At 55.5% G+C, this 27,830-nt stretch overlaps 1 protein-coding gene and 1 long non-coding RNA gene across 3 annotated transcripts; one reads left to right on the top strand and one right to left on the bottom strand.

Moving 5' to 3' along the window:
* On the top strand, positions 1-27,830 carry szt2 (SZT2 subunit of KICSTOR complex). Of its 2 annotated transcripts, XM_030087644.1 has the most exons (53): positions 1-126; positions 258-383; positions 476-679; positions 1,775-1,945; positions 2,019-2,280; positions 2,851-3,168; positions 3,244-3,414; positions 3,515-3,746; positions 3,839-3,968; positions 4,035-4,168; positions 4,256-4,408; positions 5,176-5,290; positions 5,372-5,577; positions 5,825-6,034; positions 6,107-6,446; positions 6,523-6,640; positions 7,666-7,956; positions 8,071-8,141; positions 9,530-9,938; positions 10,064-10,238; positions 12,419-12,488; positions 12,599-12,688; positions 12,774-12,849; positions 12,933-13,196; positions 13,270-13,405; positions 13,480-13,615; positions 13,701-14,109; positions 15,262-15,321; positions 15,392-15,630; positions 15,725-15,845; positions 15,914-16,066; positions 16,144-16,428; positions 16,501-16,784; positions 16,862-16,946; positions 17,047-17,552; positions 21,057-21,318; positions 21,403-21,526; positions 21,594-21,724; positions 21,797-21,844; positions 21,928-22,085; positions 22,166-22,351; positions 22,800-23,055; positions 23,136-23,215; positions 23,295-23,411; positions 23,501-23,797; positions 23,933-24,013; positions 25,015-25,089; positions 25,856-25,921; positions 26,254-26,479; positions 26,560-27,233; positions 27,304-27,417; positions 27,494-27,562; positions 27,632-27,830. In XM_030087644.1, the coding sequence occupies exons 1-53, from the start codon at positions 103-105 to the stop codon at positions 27,776-27,778; spliced, it is 9,885 nt and encodes a 3,294-aa protein (XP_029943504.1). In that variant the 5' UTR covers positions 1-102; the 3' UTR covers positions 27,779-27,830. The 2 variants fall into 2 exon arrangements, with proteins under 2 accessions (XP_029943504.1, XP_029943505.1); XM_030087645.1 differs by lacking the exon at positions 25,856-25,921.
* LOC115385585 (uncharacterized) lies at positions 6,880-7,281 on the bottom strand. The gene is made up of 3 exons (XR_003931153.1): positions 7,035-7,281; positions 6,944-6,976; positions 6,880-6,890 (listed from the first exon to the last, which is right to left on the bottom strand). It is a non-coding gene; the product is annotated as an uncharacterized LOC115385585 (long non-coding RNA).

Genomic DNA, 27,830 nt, shown 5'->3' with positions numbered 1-27,830 from the left:
GACTCGCGAGCAGCACAGAGAGAACCAGCTGGTTCTGCTGGTTCTGTCGGACCCCCACGGCGGTCCCGCGAGCCCCCCCCCACCCCCCACCCCCCCTTCAGCATGGCGGAGCGGCAGGACCACGAGGTGAGTGTGACTTTAAAACCTGGACGTACTGGACCCTAAAACCGAAACCGACATCCTTCCTTAGTGTTTTTTTCTTTACTGAAATGTGATCCGAGCTGGCTGACCCCGCCCCTAACCCCGCCCCCTCGCAGGTGGAGGAGGCGGACCACGTGTACCTGCTGATGAAGGAGGACTACCGGATCTCCAGGAACGTCCGTCTGGCCTGGTTCCTCAGTCGGCTCAACCAGGTGGTGTGTCCGGCCTCCGGGCCCCAAGTGGTGAGCGTTCAGACCGGGGGTCTCCCAGAACCAGAACCGGGACCGGGTTTCCATGGAAACGGAGTCACCATCACCTGTCCTTCTTCCCCCAGCTGACCTCGGAAAACGAGCTGGACCTGCTGAGCGTCTTACCCAAAGGATGGCAGGCGGAACTGCCCTCCTGCCCGGCCCCGCCCCCAGCCCCGGCCCCGCCCCCGCCCCCCTGCAGACTGACGCCGTCCACCCGAGCCACCTTCCTGGCCCGGCGGTACCGCTTCATCATCGAGCTGGACCTGAGCCCCTCCACAGGGATCGTGGTGGGTCCCCCCAGCGACAAGCTAAAGCTAACATGTAGCTACCAGCTAATGCTAACATGTAGCTACCAGCTAATGCTAACATGTAGCCACCGGCTAATGCCAACATGAAGCCACGGGTTAGTACTAACATGTAGCCTCCAGGCAGTGCTAATGCTGTAGCTTTAACAACTAAAGCTAACATGTAGCTACCAGCTAATGCTAACATGTAGCTACAAGCTAATGCTAACATGTAGCCACCAGCTAATGCTAACATGTAGCCACCGGCTAATGCCAACATAAAGCCACGGGTTAGTACTAACATGTAGCCTCCAGGCAGTGCTAATGCTGTAGCTTCAACAACTAATGCTAACATGTAGCCACCAGCTAATGCTAACATGTAGCTACAAGCTAATGCTAACATGTAGCCACCGACTAATGCCAACATGAAGCCACGGGTTAGTACTAACATGTAGCCTCCAGGCAGTGCTAATGCTGTAGCTTCAACAACTAATGCTAACATGTAGCCACCAGCTAATGCTAAACATCTCTCCTTCACCTCACACTAACATGTAGCCTCCACCTACCAATGACATGAAACCACCAGCTAATGCTAACATATAGCCACCAGCTAATGCTAACAAGTAGCGTTAACAGCTAATGTTAACATTTGGCCTCCAGCTAACAATAACATGTAGCCACCAACTAGCTTCCACCTAAAGCTAACATGTAGCCATCAGTTAATGCTACCGTATAGCTTTAACAGCTCATGCTAACATGTAGCCAGCAGCTGATGCTAGCATGTAGCTTCCAGGCAACTGTGTAGATTTAACAATTAATGCTAACATGTAGCCACCAGCTCGTGCTGAACATCTTGCCTTCACCTCACGCTAACATGTCGCCTCCAGCTAATGCTAACATGTAGCTTCCACCTATCACTAACATGTAGCCACTAGCTAACGTCGACCTGTGTCCACCTACCAGTGATAACTTGTAGCCTCCACCTAACTAACACGTAGACACCAGCTGATGCTAGCTTGTTGCCTCCTCTGAACACTAACATGTAGCTACCAGTTGATGCTAACGGTTACTCCCCCCCCCCCCCCCCTCCCCCACCAGGACGACAGCACTGGGGAGATGATCTTTGACGAGGTGTTCCACGCCCTGTCCCGGTGCCTCTCCGGCCTGGCCCAGCCGTTTCAGGTCCCCGGAACTGATCAGCTGTTCAAGCCCAAGATCTTCATCACCATCCTGGCGTACTCGTCCATCATCGGCCTCGCCTCTCACCAGGTGAGCGGCCGCGCGTTCCCCCGCCGAGTCCGGTCGGGTTCTGCCGTGGTTCACCTTCTGGTTTGTGGCCCAGGTTCTGGTCCAAGGGTGTCAGCTGGACCGGACGGACCTGGACGAGTTCCTGCTGCACATCTACCAGCAGCTCAAGGCTCTGGAGAGCAACATCGCCGACGTCCTCCACCAACAGCGCGAGCACGCCGCCCCCGCCAACGCCGACGACCCGCCGCCGCACAGGAGGCAAGGCGTCGCCATGGTACCCGCCGACATGGGGCTCGTCAGCATGGTCCGACAGGGGATCCTCGCCCTGCAGCTGCTGCCCCCCAACTCCAGCGCAGGTACCCCAAATTAGCTTGTAGCAATATGTTTAGCATTAGCTTGTCACTACAAGTTTATTGTTGACTCATAGCTACATGTTAGCATCAGCTTGTAGCTGCATGTTTAGCATTAGCTTGTGACTACACGTTTATTGTTAGCTCATAGCTACATGTTAGCGTCAGCCTATAGCTATATCTTAACATCAGCTTGTAGCTACATGTTTAACATTAGCTTGATGCTACATATTTATTGTTAGCGCATAGCTACATGTTAGCGCCAGCTTATAGCTATATCTTAACATCAGCTTGTAGCTACATGTTTAGCATTAGCTTGATGCTACATATTTATTGTTAGCACATAGCTACATGTTAGCGTCAGCCTATAGCTTTATCTTAACATCAGCTTGTAGCTACATGTTTAGCATTAGCTTGATGCTACATATTTATTGTTAGCGCATAGCTACATGTTAGCGTCAGCCTATAGCTTTATCTTAACATCATGTAGCCATGTGTTAGCATCAGCTTGTAGCTACCTATTAGCAGTAGTCGGTGGCTACATGTTAGCGTTCCCTAACGCTCCGTGTCCTCCAGGCGTCATCATCATCACCGACGGCGTGACGAGCGTCCCCGACGTGGCCGTTTGCGAGGCCCTGCTCAACCAGCTCCGGAGTGGAACCATCGCCTGCTCGTTCGTGCAGGTGGGCGGAGCCTACTCCTACGACTGCAGCTTCGGCTACATCCCCAACGTGGAGCTGATGAAGTTCATCTCGCTGGCCACCTTCGGCTCGTACCTGGCCAGCTGCCCCGCGGTGGCGCCGGGCAGCCGCGACATGAACGCCTACCACCGGGCCTTCCTCACCTACTCCTTCCTGAAGACCCCCGAGTCGCTCAACGCCGAGTACTTCTGCGGTGAGCGGCCCGCCGCCGCCAGCTCACGCTAACAGGGAGCCGGCAGCTGACGCTAAACATATATATCCCCAACAGTCCCCCAGCACAGGCTGTTCAACGAGCACCTGGTCTCGGCCAGCGGGAACCCGGCGCTGGTCATGAGGCGGAAGAAGCACACGGAGAAGGAGGTCCACGCCCACCTGGTCAGCGTGGTGTCGGTGCGCCTGAGGGAGGGCTACACCATCAGGGAGATCAGCCTGGCCAAAGGTAACCGCTAACATGTAGCTTCCAGCTAAAACTAAAGGGGGGTACCTGTTGTGGAGTGTCGGCGGTGACCACGGAGACGCCTTGCTTCCCGTCCTGGCAGGCGGGACCCAGCTGGAGGTGAAGCTGGTGCTGCTCTGGAAGCACAACATGCACATCGAGTACCTGGCGGCGGCGCCGTGGCCGCTGGACGGCGGCCAGCGCAGCACGCGGGTGGAGGTGACCATGGAGGGCAGCTACGACATCCTGCACGACATCAGCTGCACCCAGCGCAAGCCCATCACCAGCCCCTACCGCACCTCGGTCATCCGCCGCTTCTGGAACACGCTGCAGAGGTGACCCCAACCCGACACCGGATCCTACACCCCCACCATAGATCAGATGCTGACACCCCCCAACCCCCTCCCCCCCCCCCCACCCCCCCCAGTATAAACCAGACGGACCAGATGCTGGTCCACCTCCAGTCCTTCAACTCGGCTCCAGAGAACTACACCCTCCCCGAGAGCACCAAGAATGGCGTCCCGCTCTTCTACATCCCCCCCGGCTCCACCACCCCGGTGGGTATCCCTCCGGCTGCCTCGTGTAGCCCCACCCCCTCCCTGACCTCTCCACCCCCCCCTCAGGTGCCGTCCCTGCAGCACAGCGGCTCCCAGTCCCAGTTCTCGTCCTACTGGAAGCCCATCCTGTCCATGGACGCCACCTTCTGGCAGCGCTGGCTGCACATGCACCGGCTGGCCCTCATCCTGGAGCACGACACGTGAGGGGAACCCCCGCCCGAGCAGCACCGCCCCACACCTCCCCCCCCACCCCCCCCTCCTCACCGTGTGCCTCTCTGCCCCGGCAGGCCCGTCCCCAAGCACCTCCACACGCCGGGGAACAACGGGCGCTACGGCACCATCCAGTGCCGCATCGCCCACTCCGCCCTGACGTCGCTGCTGAGGGACTGCAGCAGCTTCGTGCTGGTGGAGGGCTACGCCTACGTCACGCTCATCTGCAGGTGCAGCGCCGCTCAGAGCGCTCAGGACGAACACTGAGAACCCAGACATGCTACATGTTAGCATGAGCTTTTAAACCTATGTGTTAGCATTAGAGGTTAAAGTTACACGTTAGCATTCATTTTTAAACCTATGTGTTAGCATTAGAGGTTAAAACTACATGTTAGCATTAGCTTTTAAACCTATGTGTTAGCATTAGCTGTCGAACCTATGTTAGCTTTAGTGGTTAAAGCTACATGTTGGCATTAGCTGTTAAACCTATGTGTTAGGACTAGCGTTTGAAGCTATATGTTAGTATTAGCTTTTAAATCTATGGGTTAGTATTAGTAGTTAAAGCTACGTGTTAGCATTATTAGTTCAAGCTACATGTTAGCATTAGTAGTTAAAGTTACATGTTAGCATTTTTAGTTCAAGCTACATGTTAGCATCAGTTTTTAGACCTTTATTATAGCACTAGCACATGAAGCTACATGTTGGCATTAGCTGTTAAACCTATATGTTAGCACTAGCGGTTGAAGCGACATGTTAGTATTAACTTTTCAACCTATGTGTTAGCATTAGTAGTTAAAGTTACATGTTAGCATTATTAGTTAAAGCTGCATGTTAGCATTAGTAGTTAAAGCTACATGTTAGCATTAGTTGTTAAAACCGCTTGCAGTAGTGGATAAAGTTAAACGTTAGCATTAGCTCTTGAAACTATATGTTAGCACTAGCGGTTAAAGCTACATGTTAGCATTAGCTGATCATCTGTCCTTGCCTCCGCCCCCAGCTCCCCAGATCAGCCCCCCAGCTCCTTCTACCTGGTCCGCCTCATCTCCAAGACCCCCTGCATGGTTCTCCGCCTTGGGTTCCCCATCGGAACGCCGGCCCACATCAGGAACAAGGCAGGTTCTCCACCCTGCTTCGTCCGCAGCGGCTCCCAGCTAACTCTACAGCTAACTCCTGCCCCCTCCCCCTCCCCCCAGATCGTGGACGGGCTCCGGGAGCAGATCCTCCAGCTGCGCTTCCCCCACCGCGTCCAGAGCAAAGAGGCCACGCCCAAAACCAAGAGGAGGGCGGGGCCCCAGCCCTCCCCCTCCAGGTCCCCCTCCGCCCCCCCCCTCAAGCCGCCGCTGTCCGACCGGCCCTGTGTGGTGGTCCTCAACAAGCCCCTGGAGAAGCTGCTCATCAGGTCAGCCCCCTGTTAGCGTTAGCTGGGGGCTATGCTCGCATTCCCCTGGAGTTACGTATTAGCATCTAGCTAGATCTATGCTAGCACTAGTCATAGCGCCATGTTATCATTAGCCGTAGCTCCATGTTAGCATTAGCCATAGCTCCATGTTAGCATTCACCGCTAACTCCATGTTAGCATTCACCGCTAACTCCATGTTAGCATTAGCCTTATGGCGATGTTGGCGTTAGCATGCTGCTGTCTCCAGGTACGAGAAGCTCCCGGCGGACTTCCGGACGCCGTCCCTCTTCAGCGCGGACAGCTGCCCCGCCCCCTCCGGCCGCGCCGCCTCCTCCACCCTGGCGTCGCTGTCGCGCTACTTCCTCCACCGGCGGTGGGTGTGGGCGGCGCCCAGCGGGCCCGGCCCGGCCGCCGCCCACGTGCACGCCGCCGCCCACGTGCTCGCCATGCTGTCCGAGTGAGTGGCGGGACCGACGCCGGTAGCGCCGTATCGGTACAGGTATCGGTACCACCGTGACCTCTGTTGCAGGATCCGCCTGTCGGAGGGATTCCACTTCGCCTCCAGCGCCGAGGGAATCATCAACATGGTGATGGAGCTGCCCATGGAGGCCGACGCCTCCACCCGGCCCGCTCCCGCACCCCTCCCGGACCGGGAGCAGCACCTGTGCACCGTGCAGTACGTCCTGTTCCCGCCGCACGCCGCCTCCACCAAGGACAGCTTCTCCACCGACGAGGACGACGGCGGCGAGGCGGACGCCGCCGACGAGCTCAGCCTGGTGACGGAGTGCTGGGTGGAGCCGCAGAGCGGGACGGCCACCGACCGCCACCGCCACCTGGAGGGCCTGGAGTACCACCAGATCCCCGATGCGGTTTGTTGTTTTCGGGGGGGGGGATTCTTTCTCTAGGGGGGGTTCTGTGGGACTGACGGGGGCTGTCCGGTTCCAGATCTTTCCCAGAGACCTGGTCTGCATGTCGACCCTGATGACTTTCGAGTACCTGAGCCAGATGTGTCACTTTAAGGATCACAGCTGTGCTCCGCCCACAAGGGTCAAGATGACTTCAGGTCAGTCCCCCAGCATCCAGGGCTCCGTCTCCACGGCAACCCAGAGGGAAGACGCATCTACGATGTACTGGCCTTTAGCTATGAACATACCGATACCAAGTACCAATACCCTTACAGCTACCTACTGATACTGAGCACCGACACCAGTACTAACCTTTAGCTACCTGCTGATACTGAGCACCGACACCAGTACTAACCTTTAGCTACCTGCTGATACTGAGCACCGACACCAGTACTAACCTTTAGCTACCTGCTGATACTGAGCACCGATACCAGTACTAACCTTTAGCTACCTAATGATACTAAGCACCGATACCAGTACTAACCTTTAGCTACCTAATGATACTAAGCACCGATACCAGTACTAACCAGTAGCTACCTACTGATGCTGAACACCGATACCAGTACTAACCTTTAACTACCTGATACTGTGCACCGATACCAGTACTAACCTTTAGGTACCTACTGATACTAAGCACCGATACCAGTACTAACCTTTTGCTACCTAATGATACCGAATACCGATACCAGTACTTACCTGTGGCTACCTACTGATACTGAGCACCGATACCAGTACTAACCTTTAGCTACCTACTGATACTGAGCACCGATACCAGTACTAACCTTTAGCTACCTACTGATGCTGAACACCGACACCGGTACTAACCTTTAACTACCTGATACTGAGCACCAATACCGGTACTAACTTTTAACTACCTGATACTGAGCACCGATACCAGTACTAACCTTTAGCTACCTACTGATGCTGAACACCGACACCGGTACTAACCTTTAACTACCTGATACTGAGCACCAATACCGGTACTAACTTTTAACTACCTGATACTGAGCACCGATACCAGTACTAACCTTTAGCTACCTACTGATACTGAGCACTGATACCAGTACTAACCTTTAGCTACCTACTGATACCGAATACTGATACCAGTACTGGCCTTTCCATGGAGACAGAGTTGGAGGGTTTTCCATGAGTCGTCTTGGCAACCCCATTCTCCCCCTCCCAGACTCCGCCCACCCAGACGACAGCATCCACACGGTGCCGTTCCAGTTCAACCTGATGCAGCTGCTGCCCAGATGTCAGCAGGCGGAGCTCCTCTTCGCCACCTTTGGCCCGCCGTCGGATGGCGGCGAGCCCCCGCCCGCCGAGCCCAACGAGCTCCTGCTGGCGCTGTTCCACGGCAGCGTGGAGCGCGAGCTGAGCGACCGCCGCGTGCCGCTGGCGGACGGCGATCACGCCGCCCTGGTGCGCCACATCGTGGAGCGGGAGCGGGACGGCCACGCGCCGCCGTTCGGAGGTCAGTCCCCCCCCCCCCCCCCCCCCCCCCCCCCCCCAAAAAAAAAAAAGAACGCGCCCCCCCCAACCCCCCACCAGGTCAGACGGTCCTCATCTCTGATTGGTCTGTTGGCAGACGACGCCGTGATGTCATTCCACACCGCAGGAAGCTGTAAAGAGGTCATGGGGTCAACCAGCACGCTGCAGGTAAAGCAAGCTGTCAGCTAGCGGCTAATGCTAACAGGCGCTCTTTAGCAAATTCGAATATGTAGTCTTTGGCTTACGTTAACACGTAGCCCCCAGTTAATACTAACATGTAGCCTCTTGGCTACTGCTGACAAATAGCTTTTAGCTAATGCTAACATGCGTCCAATAGCTAATGCTGACATCTAGCCTTTAGCTAATGGTAATATGTTACCTGTAGCTAATGGTAACATGTAACTTTTAGCACATTCAAATATGGACCCTTTGATTGTTGTTAACATGTAGCCTTTAACTCATGCTAGCATTTATCCACTAGCTAATGCTGACATGTAGCCTTAAGCTAATGCTATTATGCAACATTGAGGTAATTCTAACATCTGTCCACCAGCTTTTAGAAAATTTTATTATGTAACCTTTAGCTAATGTTAACATGTAGCCTCTTAGCTAATGCTAACGAAAAACCTTCAGCTAATGCTAACGTCTGTCCACCAGCTAACGCTAACATGTAGCTTTTAGCAAATTCTAATATGGACCCTGACTATTGTTGACATGTAGCCTTTAGCTATGGCTAATATGTAACCTTTAGCTAATGCTAATATGTAGCTTTTAGCAAATTCTAATATGGACCCTGACTATCGTTGACATGTAGCCTTTAGCTATGGCTAATATGTAACCTTTAGCTAACGCTAACATGTAGCTTTTAGCAAATTCTAATATGGACCCTGACTATCGTTGACATGTAGCCTTTAGCTATGGCTAATATGTAACCTTTAGCTAACGCTAACATGTAGCTTTTAGCAAATTCTAATATGGACCCTGACTATTGTTGACATGTAGCCTTTAGCTATGGCTAATATGTAACCTTTAGCTAATGCTAATATGTAGCTTTTAGCAAATTCTAATATGGACCCTGACTATCGTTGACATGTAGCCTTTAGCTATGGCTAATATGTAACCTTTAGCTAACGCTAACATGTAGCTTTTAGCAAATTCTAATATGGACCCTGACTATTGTTGACATGTAGCCTTTAGCTATGGCTAATATGTAACCTTTAGCTAATGCTAATATGTAGCTTTTAGCAAATTCTAATATGGACCCTGACTATCGTTGACATGTAGCCTTTAGCTATGGCTAATATGTAACCTTTAGCTAACGCTAACATGTAGCTTTTAGCAAATTCTAATATGGACCCTGACTATCGTTGACATGTAGCCTTTAGCTATGGCTAATATGTAACCTTTAGCTAACGCTAACATGTAGCTTTTAGCAAAATCTAATATGGACCCTGACTATCGTTGACATGTAGCATTTAGCTAATGCCGACTTGTATCCACCAGCTAATGCTAACATGTAGCCTTTCGCTAATGCTAACACGTAGCTTTTCCTTCAGAGTTGCAGCGATGGCGTCCGGCTGGAGGAGGAGACCGGCTGCCCCGCCCCTCAGTGGCGGTGCTACGTCAGGGCGGTGGGCCCCCAGCAGCTCCTGCTCACCTTCCTGCCCTCCACCTTTGCGGACGTGGTGGCGCTGGCGGAGTCCCGGCCGGAAGCGGAGGCGGAGCCCCGCCCGATTGGGCGGGGCCTGCTCACCTGCCCGGTCTACGTCTACAGCTGCCTGCTGGAGCAGCTGAAGGAGCAGTTGGTGCAGCCCGCCTCCGCCCGCCGGCCTCGGGACGTCTTCTTCAGGTCTCCGCCCCTGGAGCGCGGCGGGCCGCCGCCCTGGAGCGACGCCCACAAGCAGAAGGAGCCGGCCAACCACTGCAGTCTGCTGACGGAGCACTTCCACCACAGCTATGTCAAAGGTCGGCGCTCCACCCGCCCTCCGCCCTCTCTCCGGCCGCGGGCCACATTCCGCACCTCTCATCGGGGAGGCGCTTCAGGCTCCGCCCCCTGACTCAGGCTCCGCCCCCCCTCCCTCTGTCCTCAGGGTTGTACCGGAGCCTCCAGCAGGGCCTGGCCGTGGCTCCCCAGGACGTCCTGGTGGCCGTAGACTACTGCGAGGAGTCTCTGCAGGAAGTGGACGTCGGCGCCTTCCTGCGGGCGCTCTGCGGACACGCCCGCCACGGTAGCGGCGGCGGGGGCGAGTGGCGGCGAGCTGCAAGGTTCCTCACAACTCTTTCATGTTAAACGAACGTGCCAATGGAAAAAAATGTGTAAATTATGAAACGTAAACAGTTTAAATAACAATTTTTTACGAAATGTTAAAAACTATTACCAAAACTATTACCAAAACTACCATCACTATTACCAAAACTATTACCAAACCTAACATGACTATTACCAAAACTATTAGCAAAACTACCTAAACAATTACTAAAACTACCATAAGTATTACCATAAGTATTACCAAAACTATTTCCAAAACTACAATAACTATTACTAAAACTACCTTAACTATTACCAAAACTACCATCGCTGTGACCAAAACTATTACCAAAACTACTGTAACAATTACCAAAACTACCTAAACAATTACTAAAACTACCATAAGTATTACCATAACTATTACCAAAGCTATTACCAAAACTACAATAACTATTACTAAAACTACCTTAACTATTACCAAAACTACCACCGCTGTTACCAAAACTATTACCAAAACTACTGTAACAATTACCAAAACTACCTAAACAATCACTAAAACTACCATATTACCATAACTATTACCAAAACTATTACCAAAACTACAATAACTATTACTAAAACTACCATAACTATTACCAAAACTATTACCAAAACTACCGTAACTATTGACAAAACTACCATTGCTATTACCAAAACTACTGTAACAATTACCAAAACTATTACCGAAACTATTACCAAAACTATTACTAAACTACCAAAGCTATTACCAAAACTGCCAAAACTATTACCAAAACTATTACCAAAACTACCATAACTATTGACACAACTACCATTGCTATTACCAAAACTACTGTAACAATTACCAAAACTATTACCGAAACTATTACCAAAACTATTACTAAACTACCAAAGCTATTACCAAAACTGCCAAAACTATTACCAAAACTACCAAAACTATTACTCAGCTACCGAAACTATTACCAAAACTACCATAACTATTGACACAACTACCATTGCTATTACCAAAACTACTGTAACAATTACCAAAACTATTACCGAAACTATTACCAAAACTATTACTAAACTACCAAAGCTATTACCAAAACTGCCAAAACTATTACCAAAACTACCAAAGCTATTATCAAAACTGCCAAAACTATTACTAAACTACCAAAACTATTACCAACATACCAAACTATTACTGAACTACCATGACTATTACCAAAACTATTACCAAAACTACCAAAACTATTATCAAAACTGCCAAAACTATTACTAAACTACCATAACTATTACCAAAACTATTACTGAACTACCAAAACTATTACCAAAACTACCAAATCTATTACCAAAACTGCCAAAACTATTATCAAAACTGCCAAAACTATTACCAAAACTATTACTAAACTACCAAAACTATTACCATAACTACCAAAATTATTACCAAAACTACCATAACTATTAACAGAAGTATCATAATTTTGACCAAAACTATCATCAAAACTACTGTAAGTATTACCAAAAGTACTATAACTGTTACCACAACTATTACCAAAAGTGCCATAACTGTTACCAAAACTACCAAAACTTTTACCAAAACTATTAACAAAAGTACCAAAACTTTTACCGAAACTATTATCAAAACTACTATAACTGTTACCAAAACTACCAAAACTTTTACCAAACTACTATCAAAACTCCAACTATTAACAAAGCTATTACCAAAACTACCATTACTATTACCAACATTATAACTTTTACCAAAACTATTGTCAAACTATCATAACTACGATTACCAAAACTACTATCAAAACTAGCATAACTATTACCAAATTATAACTACGACCAAAACTATAAAAAAAAAAAAAAAAAAAAAAAAAAAAAAAAAAAAACTGTTGCCAAAACTACCATAGCTATGACTTAAAGTGTTACCGTAACTTTTACCAAAACTATTATCATTTGATCTTCACTCTGAGACACTTGGACTTTGGAATCCATGTAGATGTAGTATAGATGTAGATGTTGCCATGCTTCTGTGTAGATATAGATGTATTATGGATGTGTACATGTAGATGTATTATAGATGTGTACATGTAGATGTGAGCTGATCAGGCCTTCCTTGTATGTACTTTCTATTAAATCAATTTATAAAGTAAAAAAAAAAAAAAAAGTTAATAAAAATCCCGGTTCCTCTCAGTGAGCCGGACGTTCCCGAGGTTCCGCTGCCCCGATGCGAAGCCTACCCCAACCTGCACGCCGTCATCCAGGTAACCGGCGCGCCGTTTCCGCGGCGACGCCCGATTGACGTCTCCAAAGCAAGGGAGCGAGACGCCGCCGGAGGCCATTACTGTAACACCCCCCCCCCCCACGTCCACAGGACAAGTTCTCGTCCATCCTGTCCCGGTTCTTCCGGAGCGTTCCGTCCAGTCCTCACTTCTTCTTCTACTGTCCCCCGTCCTCCAAGAAGGTTGGCAGCCCTCCGCTGTTGCGCGCGGTCGTTTCCGGTTCTCCGAGGTTCTTCCTGGTCCTATGTGGTTCTCTCTCCTCGCCAGGACTCGGAGGACGGAGAACCTTGCTGGCGGCCCGGCGAGGAGCCGCTGTCCGAGGCGGAGCCGGCGACCGAGGACGGTGAGAGCCCCCCGCCCACTGCTCCACCCGCACCGCGCGGCGCTGCCATGTTGTTGTTGTTGTTGTTGTTGTTTTGGCGACAGAAAGCCCGTCCGGCGGCGGCGTGCTGACGGAGAGCGACACCGAGCTGGTGGTGGAGTACGAGGACCTGTCCCGGTCCCCGTCGGAGTCCGACACCGTCCACCGGGACCAGGACTCCTTCAGCAGCCCGGACGGGGAGGCGGAGTCTCTGCTGGAGGCGGAGCCTCCGCCCGACCTGCCGCCCATGTTCCTCCACCTCACCTGCTCCGTCAGCAACAAGAGCCGCCACGGCTCCGCCCCCGTCCGGACGCTGCCCACCTGCCTGGGTGAGTCTGGCCCCTGCTGGCCCCGCCCCTGCTGGCCCCGCCCCCTCCGGCTGACTCCCTCCGCCCCCTCCAGGCGAGCTGATCTCCGGCCTGGAGAACGCGGCGGCGTTCGGCTCGGCGGACCCGGCCGAGCTGTCCGTCACGCTGGACGTCTACGTGCTGACGCTGCCGCCGGAGATCGAGGCGACGTCCGACTTCCACCACGACAGGCGAGTCCCCGCCCCCGCCTCCACCCCGCCCCCCGTCGCCACGGCAACCCCCTTCACCGCGATTCTCACCGCAGATACCCGTCAGAGAGCAGCGTGTCCCTGAACCGCTCGCCGGGGCTGGAGGAGGGCGGAGCCGACAGCGTCTCGGCCGACCCCTTCTCCAGGCTGCCCCTCCCCCACAAGCTGGCGGTCCTCGCCACCACGGACGAGGTGAGGCGGCGCGTCGCCACGGTAACGGCCCTGCTCTGTCCCCCTCTCTCTCTCTCACACCCCTCCCTCCCACCCGTCCCTCCAGATCCGCTGGCTCCTGGAGGACGAGATGGTGTCGGCGCTGCGGCGCCCGCCGGCCGCCGTGGACGCGGCGGCGCTCCGCACGGTGGCGGAGCACATCCTGCGCTCGGCCGGCCGCCCCCACTGCCGCTGCGAGGACGTCCCGCTGCAGTTCGTCTTCGGTTCCGAGCAGTCCCTGGAGAAGTTCAAAGAGGAGTTCCGCCGGCTGGCGTTCCCCGGCTACGCGCTGAACGGCGTGGAGGAAGGGTTCTACTACATGTCCCGCCACCGGATCCACAAACACGCCGCCGTCGCTGCCCCCCCGGGGTTCCCCGAGGCGCCAGATGCCGTCGTCGTCCCCGCCGAGCCCACTTCGCCTCCCGAGACGCCGTCCGGCGCCGGCCTGGCCGAGGTGGTGCCGTCCGCCTGTCATGGTGAGGCTCAAGAAAAATTTTCAGTTTGTTTCCAGACTGAATAATGTTATCAGTCTGCTTCCTTATATGGTCATGAGCGTCACATGACCCGGCAGAAAGAAAACTACATCTTTAATCGGTATTGAAACTGTCTCTAGAGGGTTAAAACTGTCTTTAGGGGGGATTGAAACTGTCTCTAGAGGGTTAAAACTGTCTTTAGGGGGGATTGAAACTGTCTCTAGAGGGTTAAAACTGTCTTTAGGGGGGATTGAAACTGTCTCTGGACGGTTAAAACTGTGTTAGGGGGGATTGAAACTGTCTCTAGAGGGTTAAAACTGTCTTTAGGGGGGATTGAAACTGTCTCTAGAGGGTTAAAACTGTCTTTGGGGGGTTAAAACTGTCTTGGGGGGGATTGAAACTGTCTCTAGAGGGTTGAAACTGTCTGTAGGGGGGATTGAAACTGTCTCTAGAGGGTTAAAACTGTCTTTGGGGGTTAAAACTGTCTTTAGGGGGGATTGAAACTGTCTCTGGAGGGTGAAAAATGTCTTTCGGGGGGATTGAAACTGTCTCTAGAGGGTTAAAACTGTCTTTCGGGGGGATTGAAACTGTCTCTAGAGGGTTAAAACTGTCTTTGGGGGGTTAAAACTGTCTTTAGGGGGGATTGAAACTGTCTCTGGAGGGATAAAACTGTTTTAGGGGGGATTGAAACTGTCTCTAGAGGGTTAAAACTGTCTTTCGGGGGGATTGAAACTGTCTTTAGGGGGGGATTGAAACTGTCTCCAGAGGGTTAAAACTGTCTTTCGGGGGGATTGAAACTGTCTCTAGAGGGTTAAAACTGTCTTTCGGGGGGATTGAAACTGTCTCTAGAGGGTTAAAACTGTCTTTGGGGGGTTAAAACTGTCTTGGGGGGGATTGAAACTGTCTCTAGAGGGTTGAAACTGTCTGTAGGGGGGATTGAAACTGTCTCTTGAGGGTTAAAACTGTCTTTAGGGGGGATTGAAACTGTCTCTAGAGGGTTAAAACTGTCTTTCGGGGGGATTGAAACTGTCTTTGGGGGGGATTGAAACTGTCTCCAGAGGGTTAAAACTGTCTTAAGGGGGGATTGAAACTGTCTCTAGAGGGTTAAAATTGACCTTAACCATCTGGTTAAGACTAGTAAACACTCTGGTTCAGGCCCCAGCAGGCTCCAGAGCGTGGTCTCCAGCCAGGGCAGCGTGGACTCCGACATGCAGGGTGAGTTCCCCCGTCCCGCTGCCGCCGCGTACACGCCGGCGCCCCGCTCATCCCGTCCCGCTCCCTCAAGGCTACGACGGCGGCAGCAGCGACTCGGACGGCGGCAGCCCGGCGCCCGACGAGCCCGACTGGCGCTCGCCGCCCATGCCCGACTTCTGGCTGATGGTGGAGATCCTCCAGGACCGGGTCAAGGTCTACTCCCACTCCAGGAGCTCCGCCCCCCAGGAGGCGGAGCCTCCGGCCGAGCACCTGCAGCTGCACCACGCCGTGGTGCGCCGGGTCGGGGACATCTGTCGAACCGTCAATCAGGTCGGACGCCACGCGCGTGTGTGTGCGTGTGTGTGCGCGTGTGTGTGTGTGTGTGTGTGTGTGTGACTGTGTGTGTGTGTGTGTGTGTGTGCAGATCCTGCTCCTGCAGGACCTCCATGACAGCCACATCTGTAACACCCTGCTGGTGGCCGAGAGCGAGGACGACATCTGGAAGCCCGAGTCTGTGTACCGGCAGAGGCTCAACGTGTCTGACGGTGAGAGACCCGAGCCGGGACCGGGACCGGGTCTAGACCCTAACCCTGCCCCCCCCCCTCTGGTGTAGACTACAGCGCAGAGGAGAGCTACCCGGCCCGGGACTACCTGGCGGCCACCATGCAGTTCATGCCGGGACACTTCTCCTGCGACGTGGTGTGGAGGACGGTCATCCCCGTCCACCCCCGCCTCAAGATGTCGCCCAACATGGCCGTGCCCAGAGGTGAGGCCCCGCCCACCCGCCGCCTGTCATCAGGACCCAGCAGACCCGCTGATCTCCGCCCCCCCCCCCCCCTCCAGCCATGCAGGCGCTGCGCTCCGTCCTCAACTCGTTCTGCGTGGTCAACAGGAAGAACATGTTCGTCTACCAGGAGCGCTCCACCAAGTCCGTCTTCTACCTGCGGCTGTGCGAGACGTCGCTGCCGGAGGCGTCCCCCGACGCCGACGCCGCCCCCCCGCCGGGGCCCCGGTCCGGCCTGGCTCGGAGCCAGGAGCCGTGGAGTCCCGAGGAGCCGGACGGGTCCCGCTCAGTCGGACAGGTGGACAAGCACATCCTGCTGCTGGTGCACGGCGTGGGCAGCGCAGGTCAGTGGGCGGGGCGGCGCCGCGGGCGGGGGGGCCGACGCAGGGACGGCGTGGTGACCCGTGCGGTTCCAGGTCCGGAGATCACCGACGAGCTGCTGAAGGTCCTGCGGAAGCGTCTGGACGAGACCACGCTGGACATCATCACCGTCATGCTGGTCCGCAACTGCAAGCTGACCCCGGCCGACGTGGAGTTCATCCAGCCGGCGGGCTCGCCGTCCACAGAGGTCATGACCTTCCGCCTGCCGCCGTGGCTCCGCCCCCGCCTGCCGGCCGCGGCTCACTACCTCCGTCAGAACCTGCTCATCTTCCTCCACCTGCCCAAGTACACCGACAACAACACGGCGCACCACTTCAAGGTATCCGGGGGGGCCAGTGACGTCATCCGGATGTGGGAGGGGCCTAATCCCCCCCCCGCTGTCTGCCCCGTCTGCAGCATTACCTCCACCTGAGTGGCGACGCGGCTGACGGGAAGATCTTCCTGTACAACAAACCGGGAGGCCAAGGAACCGGAGGGAAAGGTAACATCCGCCTCCATCAGGACTCGAACCAGCAACCCTGAAAGGCAAGCCACTGGTTGCCATGGGAAAGAGGATTTGACCGCCAGCTCCTGTCTTCCAGGCATCGCGTGCATCACCCTGTCCTTTGTTGACGCCCACGGCCGGCCCCTCCAGGACGCCGCCCCCGCCCAGAGGCCGGAGCGCGGCGCCGCCCCGCTCCACCCGGACCACTTCGAAGAGCTCACCGCCGTGTCGGCGGCGGCGGCGGCGGCGGCGGCGGACCCGGCTGACGGCGAGCTCCTGGTGCGCTTCGATGTGTGGGAGCAGGGGAACGTCAGCCCGTCGCAGCTGAGCGAGAAGCTGCAGGCGGCGCTGCGCCACGCCCTGGCCGACCTGGTGATGGAGCTGCGGGTGCTGCCCCACCCGCTGTGCACGGGCGCAGGCCAGAAAGAGGTCAAAGGTCACGGCTCGCCCGAGGACCGAGACGGGAAGGAAGGCCTCCAGCAGCGGACCGGCTCGCGGATCATCCAGCCGGCGGGGGCCGGACTCTTTGTCGGGGGCGGGGCCAATCCCGAATCGACCACGCCCACTGGGAAGAGCACCCGCCGGAGCTTCTGGGACATCCTGGTACGTCTGCACCGTCAACACCGAAAACTGTCTCCGTCAATACCGCAAAACACCACTCGCGAAATTCCCTATAAAATGGCGGCGGAGACCGATTGAGATGGAATCTCCGCCGGTTTAGGCGCCATATAAGCAGGTCCTTACCGCCTGTTGGCTTTTTTTTTATCATGAAATTGCGTCGCTTCTCTTTTAATGAATCAATCAGAACCAACACGCCTCGTAACTCTGGGATTCCATGTTTGCATTCTTCTTCTCTGTGCTTCACGCTGCACTATGCATCTAACAACCACAATGCGCCCTCTGCTGGATTGAAGGAGGTACTGCTTGATTCAGGCACTGCTGTGAACTCCAAACAACAAATACTTGAGAACACAATGACAGCAATGGGTGTAAACAGTAGTAACTGTAAATATGCAAATCTGCCAAAACAGTTATTGATTTACTGCGATACTACAGTTCTACACCTCTGAATGAGGCCGTCACAGCTGCAGAACAACATCCATGAACATCAGTGAGAGAGGTCCTCTAGGGTCTGATACATACAGAGACAAAACCTGGTCAGATTAAGAACTGAATAGAATCAGAGTCTACACTAACATTCACAGCCATCAGCAGGATGTTAGCTAAAATATTTAGTTTCAATTTGGTGCAGCGACATTATGTGAAATGTGATTTGTGCTGGTATGGGTTCTAGGGTTAATGTGCCGCCACCACCAAAGGGACTTGTCAAAGCTGGGATGCTTCAATCAGCAATGAGCAACATGCATACCTGCAACAAAATAAATAAAAATCATTTTATAAATTTGCAACTTAGGGTGAGCCCTATAGCATAAGAAGATATACCATCCCAGACACAGAGCAGCAAATAGACATAAACAGAACTAAACAAGCACAACAAAATACAACAGTTAATTAAAAAATTATTGTTGGATCCTGTTTTTGATCAGCATTTTACAAAATTGAAAATTAAGGACCTGTTAAAACTTGTGAGGACCTGTTAAAATTTTCTGAGGACCTGCTAAAAAAATTTGGAGGGCCTGTTAAAATTTTGACGAATTTCATGCCCTGTATGTTTTTATTTTTCTGAAAAATGTTTAACTTTCACTGAATCCATTGTAATATATCGTATCGATATCGAGATATCTGGCATGGATATCGAGATATGAAATTTTGCCCATATCGTTCAGCTCTAGTCAACACCCCAAACTGTCTCCGTCAACACCCCAAACTGTCTCCGTCAACACCGCAAACTGTCTCCGTCAACACTCGATACTGTCTCTGACAACACCACAAACTGTCTCCGTCAACACCGCAAACGGTCTCCCTCAACACCGCAAACTGTCTCCGTCAACACCGCAAACTGTCTACGTCAACGCCGCAAACTGTCTCGGTCAACGCCGCAAACTGTCTCCGTCAACACCGCAAACTGTCTCCGTCAACACCGCAAACTGTCTCCGTCAACACCGCAAACTGTCTCCGTCAACACCGCAAACTGTCTCCGTCAACGCCGCAAACTGCCACCGTCAACACCCGATACTGTCTCTGACAACACTGCAAACTGTCTCCGTCAACACCCGATACTGTCTCCGTCAACACCCCAAACTGTCTCCGTCAACACCCGAAACTGTCTCCGTCAACGCCGCAAACTGTCTCCGTCAACGCCGCAAACTGCCACCGTCAACACCCGAAACTGTCTCCGTCAACACCGCAAACTGCCACCGTCAACACCCGAAACTGTCTCCGTCAACACCGCAAACTGTCTCCGTCAACACCGCAAACTGTCTCCGTCAACACTCGATACTGTCTCTGACAACACCGCAAACTGTCTCCGTCAACACCGCAAACTGTCTCCGTCAACACTGCAAACTGTCTCCGTCAACACTCGATACTGTCTCTGACAACACCACAAACTGTCTCCGTCAACACCGCAAACTGTCTCCGTCAACACTGCAAACTGTCTCCGTCAACACTCGATACTGTCTCTGACAACACCGCAAACTGTCTCCCTCAACACCACAAACTGTCTCCGTCAACACCGCAAACTGTCTCCGTCAACGCCGCAAACTGTCTCGGTCAACGCCGCAAACTGTCTCCGTCAACACCGCAAACTGTCTCCGTCAACACCGCAAACTGTCACCGTCAACACCGCAAACTGTCTCCGTCAACACCGCAAACTGTCTCCGTCAACACTGCAAACTGTCACCATCAACGCCGCAAACTGTCTCGGTCAACACCCCAAACTGTCACCGTCAACACCGCAAACTGTCTCCGTCAACACCGCAAACTGTCTCCGTCAACACCCGATACTGTCTCTGACAACACTGCAAACTGTCTCCGTCAACACCCGATACTGTCTCCGTCAACACCCCAAACTGTCTCCGTCAACACCCGAAACTGTCTCCGTCAACGCCGCAAACTGTCTCCGTCAACGCCGCAAACTGCCACCGTCAACACCCGAAACTGTCTCCGTCAACACCGCAAACTGCCACCGTCAACACCCGAAACTGTCTCCGTCAACACCGCAAACTGTCTCCGTCAACACCCGAAACTGTCTCCGTCAACACCGCAAACTGCCACCGTCAACACCCGAAACTGTCTCCGTCAACACCGCAAACTGCCACCGACAACACCGCAAACTGTCTCCGTCAACGCCGCAAACTGCCACCGTCAACACCCCAAACTGCCACCGTCAACACCGCAAACTGTCTCCGTCAACACCGCAAACTGTCTCCGTTAACGCCGCAAACTGCCACCGTCAACACCCCAAACTGTCTCCGTCAACACCGCAAACTGTCTCTGACAACACCGCAAACTGTCTCCGTCAACACCCGAAACTGTCTCCGTCAACACCGCAAACTGCCACCGTCAACACCCGAAACTGTCTCCGTCAACACCGCAAACTGCCACCGACAACACCGCAAACTGTCTCCGTCAACGCCGCAAACTGCCACCGTCAACACCCCAAACTGCCACCGTCAACACCGCAAACTGTCTCCGTCAACACCGCAAACTGTCTCCGTCAACGCCGCAAACTGCCTCCGTCAACACCGCAAACTGTCTCTGACAACACCGCGAACTGTCTCCGTCAACACCCGAAACTGTCTCTGACAACACCGCAAACTGTCTCCGTCAACGCCGCAAACTGTCTCCGTCAACACCGCAAACTGTCTCCGTCAACGCCGCAAACTGCCACCGTCAACACCCCAAACTGTCTCCGTCAACACCGCAAACTGTCTCTGACAACACCGCAAACTGTCTCCGTCAACGCCGCAAACTGCCACCGTCAACACCCCAAACTGTCTCCGTCAACACCCGCAACTGCCTCTGACAACACCGCAAACTGCCACCGTCAACACCGCGAACTGTCTCCGTCAACACTCGATACTGTCTCTGACAACACCGCAAACTGTCTCCGTCAACGCCGCAAACTGTCTCCGTCAACACTCGATACTGTCTCCGTCAACACCTCAAACTGTCTCCGTCAACACCTCAAACTGTCTCCGTCAGAGCAAACCCGAGTCGGCAGAACTGGGCAGTCCGAAGACCACCGATGACATCGTGCCGGAGCGAGGCGAGGAGGGCCGAGCGGCGCGGCGGCGCCACAAGACGGAGAGCGTGAAGCAGCAGTGGAGCCTGGAGAGACCGGTGGAACCGGAGCAGAACCAGCGGCGGGCCAGCCGGACTCTGCTGGACCAGGGCCTCACCGGAAACCTGCACCCGGTCTACCAGGACACCTGCGAGTCCTGGATCACCTTTATGGTGAAACTCGGTATGATTGACTCGGGGGCGGGACGTCTTCCCGGGTTTCCATGGAGACGGAGCTTCACTCTCTCTCTCTCTCTCTTTCTCTCAGGGTGTCCCTCCATCCAGCACTGCTCCACTCAGGTCTCTGCTCACTTCCTGGTTCCTTCAGTCCTCAGCGAGATCATGAGTCTGGTCTCTTCTCTGGCCGGTGACACCACGGTCAAGGCCTTCAGGTGAGCCCCATCGCAGAGCATCTTCCTCCTGTGACGTCAGATCATCGAGCATCTTCCTCTCCCCCAGTGCTCCTCCGTCGGCGGGCGTCTTCCTCCCGTTCTCTCTGGACCAGAACCCGGTTCTTCCCCCTCTCTCGCCCCAGAGCGTCATCCTGATCGGCCGTAACTTCCAGCAGTGGTCCTGCAGCTCGGAGCCAGGTAGGAGTCGGGGCCGACGGTTCGACGGCCCGGCCCGGCCCGGCCTTAACCCGGTGTGTCTTCCTCCGGCAGACGACAGTCCGGACGAGGAGAACGCCGCGGCACACCATCGCTTCATCCGTACGTGTGATTTTGTTGGCGGCGGCGAGGTCACGGAGGTCACGGAGGTCAAAGTTCTCACTGAGATTACCATCGGTTTTCAGCTCATAAAGGTCTACAGCGCTTCGAGGCTCTGGAGCACTGCGACGGACCGGGACCGGGACCGGGACCGGGACCAGGACCGGGACCGGGACCGACGCCGACCGGGGAATCATTCGGGCCCAGGCAGCGCTTCCTGTTCATCAGTGTCCGCAACAAGAAGGTGATCCACAAGTTGGCTCCCGCGTAGCGACGGCTGCCAGGGCGGCTGTGACCGCCGCTGCTTTCACCCGTCCCCTCCAGGTGGCGCTGTACAGCTACAACTGGTCGGTGGACCTGGGCGTGTCTCTGAACCGGGAGCTGGCGCGCCTGGTGAAGTGGCAGAACGCCCGGGCCCACGTGCTGCACTGCCTGCTCCACCAGAAGATGGGGCTGTTCCACCACTACTGCTTCTCCGACGCGCCCGCCCACCACATCCACTCCGAGCAGGTACCCCCCCCCCCCCCCCCCCGCCGCCCCCGGCGTCTTTCCCTTCCGCTCCGCCTCCACGGGCTGGCGACAGAAGGCGGAGTCGAAGCGGCGGAAAATCGGCCCCCGTCTGTCGAGGTCCCGGCGGCGCACGGTTCGAGCCCCGGGCACGGCGACATGTGGACGGCCGAGCCGCTCCGCTGAGCTGACTGCGCCCGCGGCGGCGGTGGCGGCGGCGGTCGGGACCGCTTCCTCCACCGCCTGTCGTTCCTCGCAGACAGACTCTTTCCTTTTCTTCGAACTTGCGCGGCGAAGCAGCAGCTGATTCGAGCGTAACGAGCGTCAATCAGATTATGGAGGCGGAGCCGCGGGATTTCACCGCCGGCTCCGCATCAACACACGAGCAAGAGCAGTGGAGGAGGAGGGTCTGAATGTTAAACCCGTGGCCCGTGTCCCTCCTTGCGTGCAGGACCCCAATCCGTTCCTGGGCCCCTCCATGGAGCCGGACGCCCTGCTGCGCAGCGCCGTGCCGCCGCTCCCCAGCAAGGACCCGGGCCGGCTGGCGGCGGCGGGGCGGAGCCTGGCGCCGCTGCACTTCCCGTCGGAGCTCCTCCCCTTCGACGAGGCGCTCCGGGATGTGTGCGCGGTGCGCGGCCTGCCGGACGGCGACGCCGTGGCCCGGCACGGAGGCCAGCTGCTGGAGACCAAGGCCGCCGAGCGCAGAGGTGAGCGGCCGTTTCCGTGACGACGGGCGGGCGGGCGGGCGGGCGCCGGTCGCTGGCTGACGGTGCTTGCGGTTGCGCAGAGCTGGAGAAGCAGATGAAGATCGAGAACCTGTTCGTCACGTGGCAGCAGCGGTCGGCTCAGTCCAACATGCCCATCTCGGTGAGTTAGCTCCCGGCTAACGCGCATGGGGAATGGCATTGGGGCGCTAGCAGTTAGCATGGTGTTTGCGTGTGTCCAGGCGGCAGACCTGGAGACCCTGAAACAGTCGTCCAGGCTGGTCCACTATTGCGCCACGCCCCTCCTGTTTGACCCCGCCTTCCGCCGGCAGATCCAGGAGGAGCAGGCTCCGGGCAAGGTGAGGCCGTCTTCCCCTCGTCTCCATGGAAACCCCCGCCATTCCGTCCTCGGTTGTAACCCGGGCGTTCTCCGTCTGGCGCTCTCCAGAAGCGTCACCGGTCCAACGACTCGGCGGCGTCGGGCCGGGACCGCAGCCACAGCGGCGACTCCGGCGACATCCCGCCGGGCCGGCCCAAGGAGGAACCCTGGCTGCTGGAGATCTGCTCCACGTTCCTGCAGCAGTACGTCCAGTACCTGCAGAGCCTGGGCTTCATCCTGGTCCAGGTCCGGCCCCAGAGCCCGGCCCGCAGCATCGCCCGAGCCCGAGCCGCCCTGCTGAGCTCCACCGAGGGCCGCATGTCGTTCTCCTACGTGAAGCAGAAGAGCGAGGAGAGCAGCCCCAAGGCGAGACGCACCACGGCGGCACAGCGTCAACCGCAACGCGACGGGCGGCCGTCACGGCAACGCCGCCGTCACTCAGCCCAGTCTTGGTGGGACCGGCCGCGACCGTGACGTTGTCCTGTGGTTGGATCGTTTCAGATGACGGTGTCGGGCACCACCGCGTATCACCTCCAGAGGGCTCTGCCGGGCGGCATCGTGCTGATGGAGTTAGCTTTTCAGGTGGGTTTCCATGGCAACCCAACTGACGGAAGTGTGGAGACAGGAAGTATAGAAACAGAAAGTCTGGAAACAGGAAGTGTAGAAGTAGGAAGTCTAGAGACAGGAAGTCTAGAGACAGGAAGTGTAGAAGCAGGAAGTCTGGAGACAGGAAGTGTAGAAGCAGGAAGTCTGGAGACCGGAAGTGTAGAAGCAGGAAGTCTGGAGGCAGGAAGTGGAGAAACAGGAAGTCTGGAGACAGGAAGTGTAGAAGCAGGAAGTCTGGAGGCAGGAAGTGGAGAAACAGCAAGTCTGTAGACAGGAAGTCTAGAGACAGGAAGTGTAGAAGCAGGAAGTCTAGTCATTTTATACGTCATTGGTAGAAGGAGGAAGTCAAGAGACAGGAAGTGTAGAAGCAGGAAGTTCTGGAGACAGGAAGTGTAGAAGCAGGAAGTTCTGGAGACAGGAAGTCTTGAGACAGGAAGTGTAGAAGCAGGACGTTCTGGAGACAGGAAGTGTAGAAGCAGGAAGTTCTGGAGACAGGAAGTGTAGAAGCAGGAAGTTCTGGAGACAGGAAGTGTAGAAGCAGGAAGTTCTGGAGACAGGAAGTGTAGAAACAGGAAGTCTTGAAACAGGAAGTGTAGAAGCAGGAAGTCTGGAAACAGGAAGTGTAGAAGCAGGAAGTCTGGAAACAGGAAGTGTAGAAGCAGGAAGTTCTTGAGACAGGAAGTGTAGAAGCAGGAAGTCTGGAGACAGGAAGTGGAGAAACAGGAAGTCTGGAGACAGGAAGTGGAGAAACAGGAAGTCTGGAAACAGGAAGTGTAGAAGCAGGAAGTCTGTAGACAGGAAGTGTAGAAGCAGGAAGTCTAGAGACAGGAAGTGGAGAAGCAGGAAGTCTGGAAACAGGAAGCGTAGAAGCAGGAAGTCTAGAGACAGGAAGTGTAGAAGCAGGAAGTCCGGCCAATCCTGATCCCTCCTTCTCTCCCGGTTGTCGGTTCTAGTCCCTCTCGGTTCTGTGTTCTCAGGGTTCTTACTTCTGCGTCAAGCAGTACGCTCTGGAATGCTCCCGCATCCCCATGGGCCAGACGGTCAACTCGCAGGTGAGCGCCGCTCGCCCCTTCCGTCAGGGAGGGGCTGTCGATCACCCCCACCCCCCGCTTCCCCTCCAGGAGGTTCTCCCCGTTCTCTAGTGAGACGTTCCCGAGCATGGCGGAGGGAGCGCCACGACCCGAGGCTCACGTTTGGTGTTTACACTCTCATTTGCGTTTTCGCGTTTTCCCCTTTAGCGTCTCAGCATTTCCGCGTTCGTCCCGTTTTAACAGCTAACATGTCAGCGTTAGCTTTAGCGCTTTAGCATTTACGTTTCAGCTTTTCAGTTTTAGAATTGAAAAGTTCCGTGTTTAATATTTTAGTATTCGTGTTGCATTTTTCTTTTGTTGTAGCGTTTTTTGCATTTCCGTTGTTTCCATTTTTGCGTTTTTGTTTCAGCATTTTAACATTAACATTTTTTTTTTAGCATTGTCACGTTTGCCTTTTTATTTTAGCAGTTCCGATTTTACCATCTCCATTTCAGCATTTTCGGAGTTTTCCTTTAGCATTCCTGTTTGAGCGTTTCTGTTTTAGCATCTTTGTTTTAGCATTTTAGCTCTCCAATTTTAAACATTTCCATTTTAGCATTTCTGCTTTAGCATTTTGGATTTTTTGTTTAAGCGTATTCATTTTAGCATTTGTGCATTTTCTTTTTTGTAGCGTTAGCCGCGTCGCGTTCCGCTCTGCGTTTTTTTGCCGCGCCCCCCCCCCCCCCCCCCTTCCCGCCCAGACTCCATGTCTTCCTCTCCCACCCACTTCCTGTCATCTCTCCATCAGGGCGGCCTCCTCGCCAAACCTCGTTGCAAGCCGTTCCCGGACGGCGCGCCGGTGTCTGACTGTGCGGTATGTCCCGCCCACACCCTCGCCCGGGGAGGGGGTGTCGCCCTCCAATCAGGCCACGCCCCTCCTCCTCCTCCTCCTCCTCGCCCGCTTGCTTTGCCGCCGTGGTTGTGGGTGTCTGTGCCGCCTGCTCCCTCTTGCCTCTTTCCCTCCCATCTCTCTCGGTCGTTCGATCGGCGGGGGGAATCGAACCGGGACTCCTCGGGGTCTGCTGCTAACGCTGCTCGCTACCACATGATCCAGCCTTCAGAATAAGAGTCGGGGGAGAGAAGAGATCAGATGAGGGAGGAAGCTGCCTCCACATGGTTCTCACTCTGCACCCCCCGTCCCTCCAGCTGTCCATGATCTTCACCGAGGAGTGCGACCGGGTCCGGGACCTGATGCACCTGCACCCCTTCAGCCACGACTTCCACCTGCGGGTGGCGCACCAGCACCTGCTGGGCCTGCAGCCGCTGCGGCCGGGCTACCAGCTGCACCTCTTCCTGGACCACTTCCTGGAGCGGCCGCCCGACGGCGGCGGCGGCGGCGGGGCCCGCTTCTCCAGGAACCACGTCTGCCAGGGTGAGAACCGCCGAGAGCCCCCGAACGCGTAGCGGCAGAGCCGGCGCCAAGGTGACCGGCGGGCCCCCGTGTCCCCCCAGGAACGTTCTCCGCCTCCACCGGCTCCACGTCGGCCCACCAGCTGTACAACTACGTGACGGACCACGCCGGCTCCTACGGCCTCAAGCCGCTGCGCATGTCCCGGACGTCCGGCGGCGCCGACGGGAAGAACGAGTACGCGCTGGTGTCCCTGTGGACCAGCTCGGGCTCCTACCGGGACCCGGAGGGCCTGCAGAACCACGACGACTTCGACGTGTCGCTGGTGGCGTTCCACGACGCGGCGCCCTTCGAGGAGCAGGCGGACGGCGAGCGCAACCTGCTCCGGCTGCGGTTCTACGTGGTCCTGACCAGCCAGCGGGAGCTGTTCCCCCGCCTGACGGCCGACATGCGGCGCTTCCGGAAGCTCCCCGTCCACCGCGAGGAGAACCCGGAGAGCCCGGACCCGCCCCCGGAGGGCCGGTCCCGCGTGCCGCCGCCGCCACCGCCGCCCACGTCCCCGCTCCTCCAGAACGAGGCGGCGGCGGCGCGGCGCCTGATCCAGGGCGCGGTGGAGCAGGCGCTGGGCCACTGTCGCCGCGACAACCTGTGGAGGCGGCTGTTCCACGGAGAGCACGCCCCGGAGCGCCTCAAGCTGCACCGGCTGACGTTCGGCGAGCTGCAGGAGCTGCTGGAGAACGTCCAGAGCTGCTCGGTGGGGGACGTCGACCCGCAGCTGGTGAGGCTCCGCCCCGCCTTCCCCCCCGCCACGGCGGGTCAGGACCTGAAGGGTTCCGTGTCTCTTGCAGGAGGGGTTCCTCACCATGAACCCGGCCTGGTACCAGAGCCTCATCAAGGTCCTGCTGAACCGGTTCCCTCAGAGCTGCAGACACTTCGACGACGGCGGCGGCGTGCAGTACCTGGTGAGCACCGCCCCCCCCCCACCCCCCGCGTCCTCGCGCTCCCTCTAAATCCCGCCGGGTTCTGTGGGTTTTTCAGGCCGTGCTGAACCAGAAGTTCACCGACTGCTTCGTCCTGGTCTTCCTGGACTCTCCGGCGGGGAACACGGTGAGTCCCGCCGTCCGGGTTTTCCCCACCCCGGCCCCCCCGCTGACGGTTCCCCCTCTTCCCTTCCAGAGCCTGAAGGTGGTGTTCCGCGAGCCGCTGCCGCCGCCGCCGCCGGCCCCCGGGGGGAACCCGCCCCCCCAGCTGGTGTCCATGTTCCACCACCTGGAGTCCGTCATCAACGCCGCCTGCTTCAACCTGTGGACCGGCCTGCTGTGAGCCGGCGCCGGTCTCCCCCCCCTCCCCCCGGCTGTGTAGATATTTATATATA

This window comes from Salarias fasciatus, unplaced genomic scaffold (assembly GCF_902148845.1).
Source record: "Salarias fasciatus unplaced genomic scaffold, fSalaFa1.1, whole genome shotgun sequence".
Classification (NCBI taxonomy): Eukaryota; Metazoa; Chordata; class Actinopteri; order Blenniiformes; family Blenniidae; genus Salarias; species Salarias fasciatus.
The sequence above is the reverse complement of the archived record's forward strand: the minus strand, read 5'-3'. Positions and strand labels throughout refer to the sequence as shown.

Coding starts and splice junctions, on each gene's coding strand:
- szt2 (XM_030087644.1), top strand. CDS start 103: ATGGCGGAGCGGCAGGACCACGAG. Junction 384..475: donor CGGCCTCCGGGCCCCAAGTG/GTGAGCGTTCAG, acceptor TTCTTCCCCCAG/CTGACCTCGGAAAACGAGCT. Junction 13,197..13,269: donor GACGCTGCCCACCTGCCTGG/GTGAGTCTGGCC, acceptor CGCCCCCTCCAG/GCGAGCTGATCTCCGGCCTG.